This window comes from Paramacrobiotus metropolitanus, unplaced genomic scaffold (assembly GCF_019649055.1).
Source record: "Paramacrobiotus metropolitanus isolate TYO unplaced genomic scaffold, Prichtersi_v1.0 Parri_scaffold0000014, whole genome shotgun sequence".
NCBI classification, from domain to species: Eukaryota; Metazoa; Tardigrada; class Eutardigrada; order Parachela; family Macrobiotidae; genus Paramacrobiotus; species Paramacrobiotus metropolitanus.
In genome coordinates this window covers 1,513,039-1,530,500 of record NW_026570234.1, presented here as the reverse complement: position 1 = coordinate 1,530,500, position 17,462 = coordinate 1,513,039, and the positions used below count along the sequence as shown (strand labels likewise).

The 17,462-nt window shown below is 43.6% G+C and overlaps 2 protein-coding genes across 2 annotated transcripts; both read right to left on the bottom strand.

The window, feature by feature from the left end:
* Positions 1-4,960: 4,960 nt before the first annotated feature.
* LOC129584756 (complement C3-like) lies at positions 4,961-7,085 on the bottom strand. The gene is made up of 5 exons (XM_055477067.1): positions 7,077-7,085; positions 6,542-6,900; positions 6,254-6,368; positions 5,719-6,181; positions 4,961-5,650 (listed from the first exon to the last, which is right to left on the bottom strand). The coding sequence occupies exons 1-4, from the start codon at positions 7,083-7,085 to the stop codon at positions 5,732-5,734; spliced, it is 933 nt and encodes a 310-aa protein (XP_055333042.1). The 3' UTR covers positions 4,961-5,650; positions 5,719-5,731.
* A 1,831-nt stretch (positions 7,086-8,916) lies between these two features.
* LOC129584755 (lymphocyte antigen 75-like) lies at positions 8,917-16,443 on the bottom strand. Its single transcript, XM_055477066.1, has 19 exons — positions 16,235-16,443; positions 15,904-16,112; positions 15,584-15,705; positions 15,345-15,496; positions 15,160-15,268; positions 13,923-14,147; positions 13,423-13,592; positions 13,237-13,366; positions 13,104-13,141; positions 12,870-12,881; positions 12,673-12,807; positions 12,503-12,607; positions 12,001-12,286; positions 11,641-11,876; positions 11,327-11,527; positions 10,277-10,420; positions 10,048-10,182; positions 9,342-9,710; positions 8,917-9,253 (listed from the first exon to the last, which is right to left on the bottom strand). The coding sequence occupies exons 1-18, from the start codon at positions 16,278-16,280 to the stop codon at positions 9,442-9,444; spliced, it is 2,724 nt and encodes a 907-aa protein (XP_055333041.1). The 5' UTR covers positions 16,281-16,443; the 3' UTR covers positions 8,917-9,253; positions 9,342-9,441.
* Positions 16,444-17,462: the final 1,019 nt, after the last annotated feature.

Here is a 17,462-nt window from a genome sequence, read left to right as displayed (position 1 = left end):
CGGAGCTTATTTAAATTTTCATTAGAACGTTTAATCAGATTTGGGTCGCCTTTGATAATTTAGAGAGAAAGGTTGGTGTTCTTTCAAGAAAGGTTGATGACCTTCGAACAATCGCGTTGCTGAGGATAATTTATTTAATAACAAGCAAGAAAACCCACAATATCAGCCGACTGCATCAACTATCCAGCGTATACGAGATGCCAAACACGTAAAACTCATTAAAGTTTATTTTATCCATAATCGAATTAAGCGGTGCAGATATACACAGCGAATTACGATTACTAACTGCTGTCACAAATCAACGCATAACGCTTAGTACAAAACAGTTATACGGACGTGCAAGAAGTTGATCTATCAGTGGAAAGTTTAGTAATATTCATTTAACCATGGCCTTGATTGTGAAGGATCAATGGTAATTTAACCATGCAGTCTGCTAATCATTGTTTGTCCTGTACGAGCCAATTTCTTTATAAAGAAGAGCCAGAACGCGGATGGCCTGTTTGGCTAGTTGGGACACATCTAGCTGCCCAAAATCCACATTGTCCCACTTTATCATTGATCCCTCCGCGCGAAATTCATTGTACCTACAAAACGCATGGTCTTATGGTGATGAGATTTTTCTCACAATATTCTGGCGCTGCTTACACTTGTAAAATAATCTGGAGAAAACCCCAGTCCGTGCGGGGATGCGCCAAGGTCCGCAGGATCCGTGGATGCGTAGCGCGGACTGAACTGGTAAATGCGGGGTCCAGTGATGGAGATGCATTCTCCATAGCACGTAAAATCGTTCCGATTAACTGCGCTTCGGAAACGTTACCCGGTACCGCTAAACAGCGTACTGCCGTCCTCATAAACCATTTGAGGACTGTGCTATTCCAAGCCAGTTTACGACACAGAGCGTCCCGCTTATATTCCTCAAAGCATTTTTGATCATGCATTTCACACCCAAACTTTCGCTTCAGCACGACCAGCTGACGACACACTGGCAGAAGCGCCGCTAGACTGGGACATGTGCAGCTGTACGTGGAGTTGACTCCGACGTCGAACGAAATGTGAACCACCACGTTAGGACCACCTTTAATCAGCAATATGTCCAGTACGATTCCCTTCAGGTTGAGCACTTGTGCGACAATTTCGGCCACGGTACTGTGTGTGAGTGTCGACACTGTCATGATACTCCCGTTATTGTCCTCTTCATTGATGCAGCTGATGGTGCGCGTGAAGATCGTGATGGATTTCTCCAGCAGCACTGCGAATTTATAGGAGTTACGCTGATTTGCCTGTTCCGTTACCAGATCCGGCGGTGAGGTTGCACGCGGTACATCCACTGGGACATTTGACGCTTCCACAATAACGTGCCGGTTAACAACTGGACGATCAAAGATCGAGTGCCAGAATGAGCACACACTGAAAATTAACCCAAAAGGTCACTAGGGCAAATTGGTTTGCAGATGCTGGTTTTAAACAGCTGTATATGTTTGCATTTTGTCATTTTATCCCCATCATTAAATAAAGACTGGGAAAAACTAAACCGGCAACACGGCTTCCTGTAATTATGATGTCAGCCAGCTGAAGTGTGATATTGCGGCAATACATATGGTTAAATCTGGCGCCGTACATAAACGCCATGTTGAGTTACAACCTTACACTCCAGCTGGCAGCAGCAGTACTGTACAGGGGAACCGTTTTACCGATTTGGTTCTCCTTCTTCTGTCCTGAGCAATGACAGCCTGTCGCAGCCACATGAAAAGATGGCCAATAACTAAATAATTCTTTTCTGTGGTCAATCTCCGAATGACATACGCATGAACTAACTCAAGTACAGTAACTTTACCTATTTTGTGTTAAAGGAAAGCATAATCAACTAGCCTGTTTGAAAAACTTTTATTTCAGAACCATTTCCCTGGTAGCTTATGTTACCACTACTTACGCCCAAGAACAATACGAAATCGAGTATCGGAAACTAGTGTACGTTTGACCTTTGCATTCAGGAAGTAAGCAAATGACGCTTTACAAAACAAACAGGTTACTTTAACGTACCTTTTTGCAGCAAATCGGGAAATTATGTCCAGACTTTCGAGAATAACTTGTAGAAGGGGCACTGGAAGATCGTTTATGGATCCTTCAAAACATACATTATCCGTTTTGCTTAGTATAAACTAATTCATCAATATCATTAATAAAATTTTCTATCGAGAAGCTTTGTCGCAAACAGGGATAAAGGTGTATGCACTACTTCTGGGTCTATCGCATTCCGGACATTTCACAATATGTTTTAGTGTATCGAACACCAGAGGCACAGCATCCTCCGCGTTCTTCCAGATGGCAAAATCTTCCGTGATAATTGTTGTTTTTAAACAAGTTGGTACACGAGATTTACAAAAATTATCAAATTTCTAATGTAAGAGCAGTCCTATCTCAGGTGTCCGGTACGGGAATCCGTGTCGTAAAAGTGTCCGGAATGTAATCATTCCGACCAAGGCGGAATGGCAAAAACCTTCGTCGGACGTTTTGGAGCTTAGACCAACCACAACGTCCAGGTGCCATCAAGACGTTCGCCGTTAATTTTATCCTCTCAGCTTTACATGCATTTTCGGAAAAAAGTGCATGTCAGAGTGCGCTTTCCTGTCGCGGCATAAATTTATGACCGCAATTCTGCCGAATTTCAAGCTGTTCAAGGCTGCTCAGAATGGCTCAGAATGTTTCTACCGGAGTACAAATTCGTATGCGGACGCTTCTTTCGGAAGTGATAAATGCGTAACCTGATATTTAAGTCCGAGTGCAAAATCTTGGTTGCTAATTTAGTAACTTAATCATCTGGTTACGGATCCGACCAAAACGCCCGTGTAGTAATTTAGGCGCCGGCGTCAGATCGAAAACATAGAATGCTGCCTGGACAAAACTGACGACGGACGTTTTAGCTGACCCCGGATGTTTTGGACATTTTACAGGCAAAACGTCCGACGATAAACTTATGCTGTAAACTCACACAAAGTTGCATCTATGATCTTACTTGTCTCGAATAGAACGGGCGGTGGGCTCGCAGCTTGCAAGCGTACTATGGTAGGCTGATCGAGATGAGTTTTAGCGAACCGTTCAAGGCCGTCGTGCAACCATGCATCGCTTAGTAACTTCCCATGATTGTACCGCTCGCAAAAGATGAAAGTCACCGTGTTGGTATCGGCTCGTATAAAAATCCGCTGGATTGCAGTTGTGTCCGCAAAGCTGCCAAAACCCTGAAAACAGTACTTAACGCTGTACTCCATACAAGTCTTCAGTTTGGGCAGGTCGGCTGTCTGAACCCAGCCCGCTCTATTAAAAGGAACGACATGTTTGGTCCAGACAAATCCATTGCCTTTCTCGTAGAAGGACAGTTCGCTCTGCGATGGAGGATGGATTAGCTGACAGTCAAGCACCACTTTGCCCTGAGCCGCACCGGATGTGTCGAGGTGATCATCCAGTGGGAAATAATAATAGCAACCGGGTACACGAATCAGTTGACCGGAACGGATCACGTACGGACCATGCTCGGTGTCGCGCATGGCGACGTTAAATACTGGTGGGGCATCATGCACACCCGATCCCGTTTTCTGTTGCCGGGTTGTGAAGGAGGCATTACGGTACGGCCAAATATGGCGGGAATGTATCCAGCACGCGGCAGCCGTGGTTGACATGAAATCGATGTAATATTCCTCGCCGTCAATGTCCTTGATGCGGCCCAGCCACCAATCACCATTTTCCCGCTGGACGATTACAAAATTCAGAAAACCCATTTCTCGGCTCGGCAGAGTGCAGTGTGATGTTTGGGCACCCATTTTCACACGATAATTAAATAAAAGACCTAATTCTAGACTTCAACAATTTTGCGACAATCACTAAACTGATTGTCAATTTCAAATTGTCTAAAGTTGTGTGTTAATGGCAGCGATGAGGGTGAGCGCTTTTCGCTAACGTGTTATTGCAGGCAGAATTCAGTGAGAGAAACTCTGGAATGCCGCCGTATTGGAGTTGAATTGATGCTCAACTCGATTGAGGTTCAACTCTATACGGCTGAGCTCTAATTAATGCAGGTCACTGAACAATAGCATGCTCTCTGACCTTTTGCTCCTCTCTATATCGCAATTTAACGCGGAATCCACCGCAAATCGCCTGCCTCTTCTCAGCATATTGAGCTTGAGAGTGAGACTGTTCCATTTCTAGCTTACAGACAGATGTTGGCCTGCCGTACTTTCTCACAGTCGTTTCAGGTATATGTGCCACTGCCTTCACGCCTGTCTGATTCAGCGCAGAGCCAGCCTAGTTTTGTTTGATTATGCGATAGAACAACGAGACTGAGATGTTTGTGCAATGCGGAATCTGTAGTTTTGTGCACTACAACGGTGCGTAATAATTGCTCGCTTGAAGTCGCTTCCAATAGAAGTACGAGTGAGTCGTACACATTTTGACAATTTTTTATAACAAATTATTCACTCACCCCATGCAGTTAGCAGCAGCTCCCTGTGTAACTGACAACTTGGATACTGCTGTTCCCCATGTATTTTAGGCCCTCTGTGTGCTTGACCCAAGTGACATGATCCCCGGGAAGATAAAGATTTTGGTTGTTTTTTAATGTTTAAATTTTAATTGCGACGTAGTGTGCCCGACGTAGTGTGCTATAGTAGTATAGTACCCTTAATAAGCTAATGGATTATCATTCCTTAATTAACTAATCCACGAATTCAGTGTTAAGCGAAACAGTCTATTTTAAAGTGCTAGTAGTACAGTAATTTCTTCTTATATTTTCTTTTTTTTGTCGGACTGTTACTATTGATTACAATTACAAATTACAACAAAGTACGACTAATTATTTAGTTCACTTTACACGTCTCGTTCAAGTTAACGAGGCTTGGCAAGTATTGTAGCAAGGTTAATGTATTTATTTATTTTATTGTATGCTAAGTCTATATTTCGTTAGGTCGCAGTTAACAAAAAAAAAACGACAAAGCGGCGCTGCGCACAGGGTAACAAGAAGCAACCATGGGGATTACCAGAAAAATGGGCTTTTACGACGGACGGCAGAACAGATCATTTAAAGAATTCACGGTCAAAACGAGAAAACTTGAAAAACGGCACATACAGAATATGTCCTAAGCAGAACCGTGTGCTGACGAATTTATACTAAATTGTCGGCCCATAGAATATGGTTGTATGCTCTTCAGGATTGCGGTAGTGGTAGACGGAAACGGTTTGTTGCTTCGGATTGTCCACTGTATAGATGCGGTACATAGTTACAGCGAAACAGTTGGCATTCGGTGCAGTCTATAAAATAAACCAGGAACAATAATCGCAGATTCGCAAAAGCAATGGCAAGGACTACTGTGTAATTACAACGTCTCCCGGAATGGTGGATTCAGTAAAGCGTAGCGAAATAATTGCTTTGCTTTATCATCTAACAAGATGTTTTTTGTGCAACAGTTACTAGTAAAAAAACGGATTATTAAGTAATCATTGAAAACCAGGTTGACACTGCTGTTCTTGTTGTCCAAGTAGCCCTTCAGCAGTGAAGCCACCGTGCGCGGAAGGAGACGAGTTTCTTCCGGATTAAACTGGTAACCAGACAGCCGCATTGATCTCCATAACAGCCATTTTACTTGCACCTTTTTCCAGATAACTGCAATATTTGAAAAATACCCGTCAAGATTATTTTACAATGCTACACGGTAACGGACATCCAGTCACCTTGTGCAGACGCTTAGGCGGGTTTCTTTAGCAGAAACAATGCTGCAGGAAACATTAACATCAAACGCCGCAGTCTGTGTTGGGACATACTCGCATCATCCGATGACTGTGATCCGGGAATGTCGTTAGTTTTACTCGGATAAATGAATTCCGATTTTACCGGCAACACTTTCTCAGTTCTGTGCAATGCCAATTCGCACTCAGCTGTGACTTCCAAGCTTAGGTCACCGGTTTGTTCCGACAGGACGGCAAAAACTGTTGCGGAAGGTTGGTTCGGTGTGCAGAACACTGTTCGAATGTCCGTTTCCGTTGTGTTATCAGGATGACAAAGTTTCAGCGTAACCGTAACGTTCTGTTGTTGGGACATGTAATTGAAGACGATGACTTTGACGGTGAGGATCTCGTTGCAAATAATGCCAAATGGCAGGTTTGCGGCGACGAAGAACTGGCTGGATGCTTTCAGCTACAGGGAGAGACTTTTGTAGGACAATTACAACAATACTTTTTAGATTTTTTAGCAAACCAACTGATGTACCTTAACCAGCTTAGAAGCCGCTAAACCGCTGGTGTTGCTCAGGCTAAAAGCTTGGATGAACCATGTTGTAGCCGTATCGGGTAATTTGCGGTGCAACACGACATTTCCGTCGGCGCTGTAAAATTTTACTGTTGATCTATCACAGAACCTAATCGATCGATATGCACATTTAGAAAAGCGAAATGTTCTTTCCGTAACAAAAAGTTTTGGGTTTCACCGATATTAGAGGAGTTTTGATAAATTTGGGTAGCTCATGCTTTAGCAGAACGAATGTCCAGCTCCACTTACTCCGCAAAAGCGGTTTCGATCAAGAAACTCCGCTGGACGTTGCCGCTCCAATGACCAGTTTGCTGTTTTTCCACATCACGGTTTCCACTTTTGGCAGCAGTATTATAGTGCCACGATGCGAATGTAGACGTCCCATAAGCCCTACCGACATCGCCATCATCCTCATCGTACAAGCGCGGGAAGGAGGGATAATAAGTCAAATAAGTGGAACAGTCCGTTGTATGCTCAGCATAGCGGCTGGAGCACAAACGCCTTTCGGACGCTCGAGCGTATGACTTGTAGGCATTGGTCACAAAGGAAGAAGAATCGTTGACATTCGTCGTGATAAAATGCTGCACCGGGCCGGCGCTAACTAATGCCTACAAGTAGCCGGGTTAATACTATCACTTTACGCGAAGGACCGATCATTTAGCCCTTTTAACCAGGTAGATTAAGGCTCTGTTTGTTAAGATTGTAAAGTTTTTCCCCATCGGCGCATAATATAAGGATTTTGGAAGAAGGGTTCATATTTTTCCTGCAACCGTATGCAAGTGACAATAGTCATTGTTCACAGCCAATGAAATTCGGTAATAAACATACATCATCCGAAGATATTTTGTCGCTGGGTAAAGATCGCGCATCCACTGCGACGAATGCTACCATAGCTGAAGGACTGGTGTGGGTCTGTATAATGATTTCTTCGCCTGGCCCATGCAACACGCTACTTTTGATGGATGCCGGTCGACTAATCTGTTCCGCAAAGATTTCTATGACAATACTAATGCGCAATAAATCTGTAACTGCAGTACTGGCAGTACTGTAATTGCAGTACTGGCCGTAGTGGAATGACTGACTGCTATGTCGCTGAGAAAAACAATAAAGTATACAGCTTTAAAATCTGTAACTAGCTTACAATCAATGGGATTGTGGAGTCCATCTCCACCAAAAGCGAAATGGAATTTCCGACAAGTGCACCATCATCATTCTCGTAAATAATACGCATTGAGACGTCCGGTCAACCCCATCGCTTTTCCAATGGGAACGTTGACCTTTAAGTACTGGCCTTTACCCGTGATGGTATCGCTCCATAAGAAGCTCGCATTCCAGCTGGATAGAACCTGAAGTATTTCAGTACACGATTTGGGAAATAGCTGCATTTGTGTATAACGTACCACAATATGAACAGATTCGTTGGTTCTTGACGTGGTACTGAAGCCAAACTCAGCCACTGTACCCTTATGCAATTCTGCGGAAATTCGGCTGATATCAAGAAAACTGCCGCTGGGTGATGCTTCGGCGTAGACAGGGAAATATTTTGTCCACCACGGATTGTTTTTATACAAAACTCTAACACTCATCACGTAGGCGCTCTTCGGAGGTGTCACGTCGAGTTGCATTCTCCCGTCGGATTCCACATTAACTGGCGCTCTGCTGCTGACACGCTGACACAATCACGATTGGTTAGTTGTTCCCTCCGAGACGGGCCGTAACCTCCTTGTCGCTTATATCTGCGCAGGAAACGACTGGGATGACCGCAGCTTTCAATATCGAAAGAGTATAGCCATTTCCGTAACTGCATTCGTCGTCGCAGAAGACGCCCCCTGGGCAAATTACAGTAGCGTTTGGAGGAGAATCTCCCGCGAATGATCTCCCTCCTTGTAGTGGCTATAGTAGCATACCACGACATCAGCGTTCCTGCTGCTGGATGGTGGTGGACGACCGTATGCGTCAAGGACACGAGCGGCGTGCAATGTGTACGGCTATCCCGGCTTGAACGTCCTGCCGCTGCCTTTGAATCCCATTTTCAGCCGTTCAGCCAAACATGGAAAATAGGGAAGAGAATTGCCAGAGCCGGTTCCGAAGTCAACCATTTCATGTACGATGTGCGGCTTTGTAATCAATCTTTTGCACTCCGTATGATTGCTGTTTGTGCTGTTTCACACACCAAGATTGGAGTTGGCAAAGCGTTGAATTTAAACGATTCCCTGCTGTACGTACGCTGTACGTGAACGTGTGATGCACGTGTAAAATCGAGCGTTTACTTCAAATCTATCATTAGAGTATAGTATGTAACCCCGGAAAAGCCGCATCGTAAAAGTTCAAGTTTATCGGTAGCGGAAGCTCCGAATCTTAACACTCGTACAGTATGTGTAGCTAATAACTGCTACCTAACTACCTTTATTTATACTCAACAGTACTGTAGCTTAATCATACATTCACACGCACCATCAACCCTACCGGTATAGATACCTCAGAATTAATAATTATAGAGCAGGACAATAATACAACGTCGAAGTCCATACATCTACAGACTTGTAGAAGAAGCGAGAACTGCAACTCTGGCGATAAGCTTTATTCTAATACTTTAATCTTAACAAAAACTAGAATTAATGCAGCCACAAAAGTGTATGATCTATACCTGTATAGCGCATATGGCGCGCAACAACTGAAATCAAACTTAGGAAGAAATAAGGTACGCAACTGCGGGTGCAGTGTGCACCAGTACAGTTCAACGATTCGCGTGCTGTCGGCGTTTAAAAGAATATTTTGAATTCCACCCGCGCTTGTACTTTGCTGTTACAAATGAATAAATTGTGAAAGACAACATTCGTCACACTAATCAGACCATAAAACGTGTTAAACACTCGCCACAAGGTCGATAAGGCTTGTAAACTATAACGGACGTTCGCAGATGTAGGATCTCTTTTCGTGACAAGAATATGCCGCGAAACCCTACGAAATTTCAATTAATTTTTTGGATATCTATCTATTACTATTGGAAATTTGAGATCGCGGAAAGCGCAGAATTGTGTTATTTTACCGTTGAGGTGAGCGCGACGCAGTTGGCGTCGTTGATTGCACCTCCGATAACTCCTCCGGATACTGGTGTGGAATCCCAAGGCGTATAAGTGACGGGCTTTTCACTGCTCCAAACGAAAACCCGGGGCCCAATCCCATTCCGAGCTTGACGTCTGTGGGCCAGGATCAGCTATGGCATTCAGGCCAGTCCATGCACCGACTCCCAAGTGGCTGGTGAAAACCAGTTCCATATGGTTACGGACAGTGACCAGGTGACCTCCACTAACACGACAATCTTCTTTCGCAGCCAGCCAATCTCGCGGACCAGGTACAAAACGGACGCAGCGACCGTTGTAGTCCAGCCAGCCTGATGGGCAGCTTTGGCCTTGACCTTTAGAGACACAATTAGCGTTGCGGTAATTTTCGATGTTTTTGAATTATTTAAAATACAATCATGATCAGTAGTGGAAATCTGAGCAGTGGCACTGACTGGCGTTGCCGAATAAACCGGCGCAAGTTATGGTTACTCTTGTCAAAAAATAAGTACAAATTTTACAAAGCACTAGTGGAAGTAAAAAAGTGGTCACTGGTCATTCGATCCGTCGTTCAAAAATAAAAATAAAAACCCACAAGCAGTTTACAACATGGACAATCAGTGCGCGTAAATCGCCAGCAGCGAGAGCGTTAAGGATGGCGACTAAGCGTGGAAAGTACTGTACTGTACGTACCGTTTTGGAGCGTCTTTTTGCAGACGAACCGAAGACGTTCGTCGTTGCACGCCGTTGCGTACCATCCGCTGTACCTCCATGCCTCCATGTACGTGCATCTGGGACCTTCCCCGTGAGCGATTTCCCTTGGTTCACCTGTCAAGACCGATTGAAGAAACCTTCACACGCTAACCTGTGCGAGTATCGATGAGATCATGAGAGCCAAAAATAAGGGACTACCAGTAAATACCGTAAGCGAAGTTCGTCACTGCCAGTGGAATATGTCTGGTGTTATTAGAATCTCTGGGCGGCCAGTGCCACTGATTCGCTTCGTCAGCGTACAGTCCAAGCCAGTACTTGTGACCCGAGAACGGCCATCGATTTGCCAGAAAATCTGTGAATCCCGAAACTTTTCTCAATCAGAAGATTACGGACAGTAGGTTTACAGTAACCATGATGCAGTATGCCCGCGCGTGCAATAACTTATACTATTCCATATTCTATAACTGTATAACAGTCAGGCTATTTTATAACAGTATTACAATTCATGATCACTTAGTGAACGTCCCGTAATTTCTTAATGTAAAGGTGCAGAGAGCACATATTTCGCGCAAAGTTTGCGCGGCGAACGATTGACACTTCACCACGCCTATCGCATCCTATCAGTAGTTAAGGTAGTTGTAGAGGACAAAAGTTATTCATCATAATTTATCATTTATCGATATTTATATATTATTAATACTATATAATATTCTGTATATATTAATATATACTATGTTCGTATAATATTCTTTAAAATTATGCGCCCAATGCAGATAGAGCTTAAACAGCGTGGCGAGGCGCGGCGTAGTATGTAGTTTGGCGTAACCTGTGAACTGTGTTTGCCACTGTGTTTGAAATTACGGTACAAGCTGGTACATACTGCCAAGTGACAACATACGCCTACGTGGAAAGGATGGGTTATCTGTTTTTCCCCCTGGCAGTCGAAACCTTTGGCACATTTGGTTCGGATTTCATGGAGCTCATCCGTTTCGCTGGCAGAAAGATTCGCGACGTGACAGGAGAATCTCGTTCTACTGCATTTTTGAAGCAGAGATTTAGTCTGGCTGTAGTGAAAGGAAACGCTGCTGCTGTTTTGGGCACCTTGAATATGCGTCCTGGAAGTTTTGACGGCGATAACGATTTTGGTTGTTTTTTTAACGTTTAAATTTCTATCATTTTAAGTAGTATTACGCGAATGCACTTTTTGTTACATTGATGGCCTTTGCCCAATAAAACATCGGCAGTGACAACTGCTAACCGGAAATAAACTGTAGTTCTGCTTTAGTGGTGATGTGCAGCAGGTCAGCGTTGAAAGCCAGGTTCTGACACGTCTGCTTGGCCAGGTGCCATCGTTGGTTATTGAGGTTAATATGATAGCAGTTATCGCCCTCACGCACCCATCCAGCCCCACAAAAAGGGTCCGAATGGTCCGTCTCGAGGTCGGGATTTTCAATGGGCGCTGTTGGAAATAAGAAGGACTTCTTAACGTTTGCGAAAGAACTATTCACTATTCAGTGTTATACAGTACAGTGACTGCAGTAGTTACTAGCGAGAAGATTTAGTCAGACTTACTTCCGCGATGATAGCACATGAATTGCCGCTGTTCGGTGCATGCAGCATAATACCATTCTCCTAGAAAAGGAACACCAGACCCGGGATGCGGGGAAACCTGGTGATTTTCACCAGCCATGACGATACACGGCTTCTTGTCGTCGCGGGAAGATGCATAGTAAAAGTTTTCAAAATCCCCTGGTCGCATCTGAAAAAGATCAGCCAGCAGGAGATACCACAAAAAGTTTGCAAGCGATCACTTAAAAAAACGATGTGCTACGAGCAATCTGAAGCAGTTTTACTATCGAATTTATAACTTCTAGCATAAATAATTGACAAGCAAACTTTATTATTAGCATTTTCCTACATATTCTCCATCACTGTAGCGATGTTCCTGGTAGCTTCCCGTAGAACCTTCTCACCGAATTCCCAGCCAAATATCCTCGATAATTTGTTCTAAAGTTTTCATTAATTTTATAGCTTAGCATGTGCTTTTGCGATGCTTTACTTTTCATCCACACGTTCTCGCTAAAAGTATTTGGGTAAGCCAACACTGACGAGTGCTCTAGACAGTGGCGCTGCGCATCATCACGGTTCTTCTGCTCCTTGACCAGCAAATAACAGCCGTCTTGGTAGCGGAAGAACGGTGCCTCGCAAGTGGTCGCAGCTGAAAATATGACCCGCGTCCATCGCATCCACAGTTTAAACAATAACAAAGAATAAGCGTTGCGATATAAAAGACTACGTAATCATGTATTATGAATTACTTCCTTTATTATATGTTGTAACGTATTACATAATAAAAAGAGGTCGTATTTATTTTATTTATTATAAGCAACACGATATTTATCAGAGGAAATGTGGAACAATAAAAAAAGCGTACGGTGGACGACCGGCTCATCCGGGATGCTGGCGGATGTCGGCGTTTTGCAGATGTAACCTTTCAGTTGCGAGCACGCCGCAACTGCCCACTTTCCTGTCTCACTAGCTAAAAATGATAGCCAAACTTTATGAGGCTGTCAAAATACAAAACAGCAACTGTAGGTTTTGTACAAACAAATCCAGCGCGTTGCGCATAGCCACAGACAAAGCCGGTGATAAAGCTGAGCTCCGACGGTATCAACGTCTCATTCCAAGCGTGGTAATTCAAACTGGATTCATCAATCCAGCTGTAGCGTCCATTTACACCTGTAAACAAATAATTTTTAATTATGTTTCAAAGAACCTTTTTGTTTTTTAGAATTCATCACATTCTGCGCCTTCTTTTGCCGAGACTCTGAGCTATTGCTGTCAGGCCCGTCGCGGGACCCCCGTGAGTTTTTCAAAATGCTACTCCTCCCGCGGTTTTCATCGCGCATTCTTTTCTGAATGTACCGCTAGAATCGCCGTGAAATTCTGAACTGTAAAGCATTTTGTCTGTAAAGGAAGTCGTGACTAGTACTAGCCTCGTAACCCAATCCACAAGTCCTCTTGGATATTTTTACTTCCGATCACAGCTTGAATAAAGTCTTGCACGACGCCACTAACACAACAGTGATGAATTACAGTATGTACTCAACTAAGCATCATTAGGAGAAAATCTTCCCCATTGAACTTTTTTATTAAGCTTCGGCCAACCTTTTGATCGTTACCAAGTCACCCTTCAGCTTGTGGCAGTTTTCTCGCGCCTTTTGGAAGCTTTCGGGTGTGTCTTGGACAAACTTGTAGCAGTCATCCTCAAATTCATACCAACCATATGGACATGGACCTGAAAACCTGAAGATGTCAAGTCGTTAATATTTCAATCCAAATCATGACACTTACCGCGTGGTGCTTCACAGATAAACGGCAGCTGCTGATCACAGTCAGAAGAAAACGACCACTGATGGATTTCGGGTTCGCTGGGGTCCTCGCCCGAGTTATAATAATAATCGTTCCACACGCTGTCTTTCGTATGAAGTAAACCGCAGTATGGTTTTCCATTCGGTAAAGATCTAAAACGCGTAAATAAACCTGCTTCGACATTGTTCAACGAACAAAACAGTTTCGCTGTACGAACTGAGGCGCAAGTCAGCTCGCTCATTGCATGTAAGGTACAGAGTAGATGCAGCCAGGGGATTCATATACGTAAATCATTCGGTTCGTTGAAAACGTCGAAATATTAAAATTTCTTTAATATTATGACTGAATTTGATACCATACTGAAACACATTGGTACAGCTTTCCATTTACTCTCACTTTTCTGTATACGCACTACGTACATAAAAACATTTCTTACGTTTGGCTTTGCATGAACTTGAACACTGACTACCCATACTGCTTACTCGATAATATGGGTAAGGTTGGATTCCACCCAGTGATTAACCGGAGTGTCCATAATGGGTGTTCCATCCAGCCATCGCACATCGCTAACGGTGGTGTTGGCCGTCTTGGACGGTATGGTGATGCCAATCCAGCTTCTTTCTTCTTCCACATAATCTCGTAACCAGTCTTGCATGCGCCGATCGTCCGAATCGCTCCGTACGACGGCTATATTTCCGTTCTCAGTCCTGCAATTTCTTGCTGCTCACACGATATATCTTATATTTCGATTTTTCTCATATTTCGGTCACTTTAATATACGGTTTCCTATTTTGGCCACCGGTCAATTACCTACGTGGTGTAAGTGACCGGTGGCGTGCCCCAAGTGACGCGCGACCTGAATAGCTGCTGGTCGCACAACGTGCTGTTTGATTCGTTTTTCACTGGTCTTGTGTCACCACTAGTGACATAATTGGGATTATGTTGTATGACTTTACTGTGCGTTTGTACGTGTGTTCCCTGTTGTACTAGCGATGACGTAGTATATCCCTGTACTTATCGGAAGCCTCCGATCGGAAGCTGCGCTTCGTCGTCGGCTAGCATCTGCCAGTTGGAGTTGAGTCAGTGTGTGACTTGTGTTGAGTGAACATCAATAAGATTAAAGTGAGTAACATCATTGTGATCCTGTTGGTGTTTGTGTTGTGAGTGACCTTCGTTTAGGGAAAGCAGTAGTGTGTACCTAGGCGGAAGTTACTGTGTTGGTATTCCTGTAGTGTGGTACTGAGTGTGGTGAGAGTGTGTTTTTGGCACTGTTATCTACGGCAGTAGGCAACAGGAACAACACCAATCTCCAGAGTTCCTTCTCTGCTGACTGCGGTCAGGTTGGTAGTATAGTACACGCGGTGCGTGTATTATGTCACTAGTCATCAAAACAAGCTTAAAAATGCTAGAATGTAAAAATTTAAAGTTTGCAAACTTGAAAGAGCGGCTCTGGCACCCGGTCCAATTCCCGCTCTTGGTTTAGGTTTTATGGGAGTTTTTTTAGTTTATGCTTCAATTCATGATTGATGTAAAAGTACTATGAAAAGTGCTTTTAAGTACCAAGTACTATGAAAACTATGTTTTACTGTGAAAACCTCATTTCTGATATTTTTGTTCCTGATAAAATTTTAACACCGGGTGACCAAAATATGAAAACGTAGAAGCACTTGAGGTGACCGAAATATGCGATTTTGACCAGATGCTCGACTTCAACCTTACTCGCACGTTTCGGTAGCAGTGGCAAAGCTTGCACCGTGGGGATAAAATTTAAGGCATTTCCCACCGTAGTACACCCAACCGTTGTCCAATCTGCACCACGGTCGGGAACCTGCCAGGAGCGGGCACAGTGTACCTGAAGTTGCTACATGCTCCAATTTACTTTTGATATTATTATGAAGTCTTACTATAGGTCCCTTTGCAAATATAGCAGTTAGTCCACTCTCCCGCTCGTGAGCGGAATACGATTTCTTTGGAGGAGGCGTCGTACGTAAGAGCCCCACGATACTGTTTTCTCCGCTCTACATCCTCGACATCTGGATCCGTTGGGCGAGGCATTCTGCAATTCGTCACACGCGAGTGCTTTATAAACTTTTTGAATATACATTGATTTGCAATGCAGATGCGATGATCATGTACGGCTTACAGTCCGATATCGTCGTATGGCTTTGTAATGTTGCCATTGGTCCAGCTCCATGTTAACGTTTCAAAGGTCAGTCCGATCCAGAAATTCGCGTTTTTAGTGGTAATTTTGGATTCGATCCATTCCTGTAAAAGATTAAATTAACGTGACAAAGCTTGCGTATTGGCTCGGAAATTCGGTATGCAGTTAACATAGAAATTATTAAACTAAATGGAAAAGTTTAAATCGTAGAAGCCGAAAATCATATTATTGCTTCAAGTTGAACTGCAAAATGCCGCTCAAAATGACACTGCCGACTGCGCGGATGGAGTCCTTTTCTGTACCAGTTCATCATGCGTGTTGAAGGTTGCAATTTGGCCTCCTCGCATCTGACATTCCTGCACCGTCTCGTGAAATTTCAGTGTGCCGACACGAGGCCCAGTAAACGCTTCCTGTCCTGTTGTTTTGGGGTTAAAAATATAATAACAGTCTCTGGTGCCTTTGCGATAGTGCCAGTCCTGTCCTGGACACTGTGGTCCCAGTACAGAAGATCCTGTTGAGTTAAAAATAGTGCAGTTTAGGAGAACGTATCCGCAAACTGACCGAAATATGAGAAACTTCGAAACACAACGGTATGCCAACCACCTGAACTGCTGAACACAAACATGGAGTTACCGGTAAGTAAAACAAAGGCCGACAGCAATACGAAGAGTGTCGGCATGATGATTGAAAGACTACTGAATTGTCTATTTGAAAGTCGTTAATACGCCATGCTTGATGATTATAAAATGGAGTTCCTACAAAAACAATACGTGGTTTCGCACTTTCGCGCATTCAGCTGAGTTTTATGACCGTATGAAACTTAGAATAGCGTGAAACGGAGGTCTAGACGTGCGAATGAGGGGGCTGCAATTCGGAATTTTTGACGAGTTCAGTTTGCTATGATATGAGTGCAATGCTGTGCATTATAAAGAAAACAAAGAAATGTAATCTAAGGAAAGTGCTATGAGACATATGGCTGTCATGAAAACCCAGCCACTGTTCCCGATTGTCTTCTCGTCTTAACAGCAGTGCAAACGCTGTGATACCATTTGATTTGCTATCTGCACTAATTCACGAAAATAATGGCTGTTGTAAGGCATGCATACTGAAGTTCATTTCGAGTTTAGACAATGCCAAGCATTATAGAATGGAAACGCTGACTAAGCGGTGCTGTTAAAAACCGTATGGCAGCTTGACTTAGATAAGCGTGTTAGCGTCAAAATAATAATTTGCCTTTCTCTTCGCTTTATTTTCATATTTTTACACCCACCGCTTGCGAATGTAGCTAAAAATAAGCTGTTAGTAAAATTACTTTTGCAACGGCTCTGCGATTCTGCGATTCAGATTCTGCGATTTTGCGATTCAAAATCCGGATAACCTGTATCGCTGTCAAATACAGAATTTTACTACATACTGTCACCCGACTCACATGTATACAACTATAAAACTTTCTGCCCGAATAAATGTCTCGATATTACGTGGAATTTCGATTCAAGTTGTGGCAAGTTTAATTTAAAAGTACCGTAATACGAGTAGATTATCCGCGCTCATGTATCTGTTATTCGATAAACAGGCTCACAAACTGATCATAAAGGTTTGTGCTGGCTAAAAATATAGTGTACTTCATTTATCCGTAGCGCCGAAGAATTGTGCCTGCACATGCCCGAGAATTTTCGCCCATTTTGAAAAACGTTTTTACAAACGCACCGGTGTACGTAATCACGAGGTGGATGCGCACGGTTAAGTGTTTAGGAGGTACAGATACGTGTACGCATCGCAGAGGTTATGCCATATAGAGCCCCCTTGTACTTTCGTCTACGGAGCGCTTCGGTGCAAATTTTTTCGTAATTAATTCAGAGGT

Coding starts and splice junctions, on each gene's coding strand:
- LOC129584756 (XM_055477067.1), bottom strand. Junction 6,369..6,541: donor ATCGAAACCGCTTTTGCGGA/GTAAGTGGAGCT, acceptor AAAATTTTACAG/CGCCGACGGAAATGTCGTGT. Junction 6,182..6,253: donor CGGCTTCTAAGCTGGTTAAG/GTACATCAGTTG, acceptor CTCTCCCTGTAG/CTGAAAGCATCCAGCCAGTT.
- LOC129584755 (XM_055477066.1), bottom strand. CDS start 16,280: ATGCCGACACTCTTCGTATTGCTGTCGGCCTTTGTTTTACTTACCG. Junction 13,142..13,236: donor GACTTGGTAACGATCAAAAG/GTTGGCCGAAGC, acceptor CTGTTGTGTTAG/TGGCGTCGTGCAAGACTTTA. Junction 12,287..12,502: donor GGATGAGCCGGTCGTCCACC/GTACGCTTTTTT, acceptor TCATATTTTCAG/CTGCGACCACTTGCGAGGCA.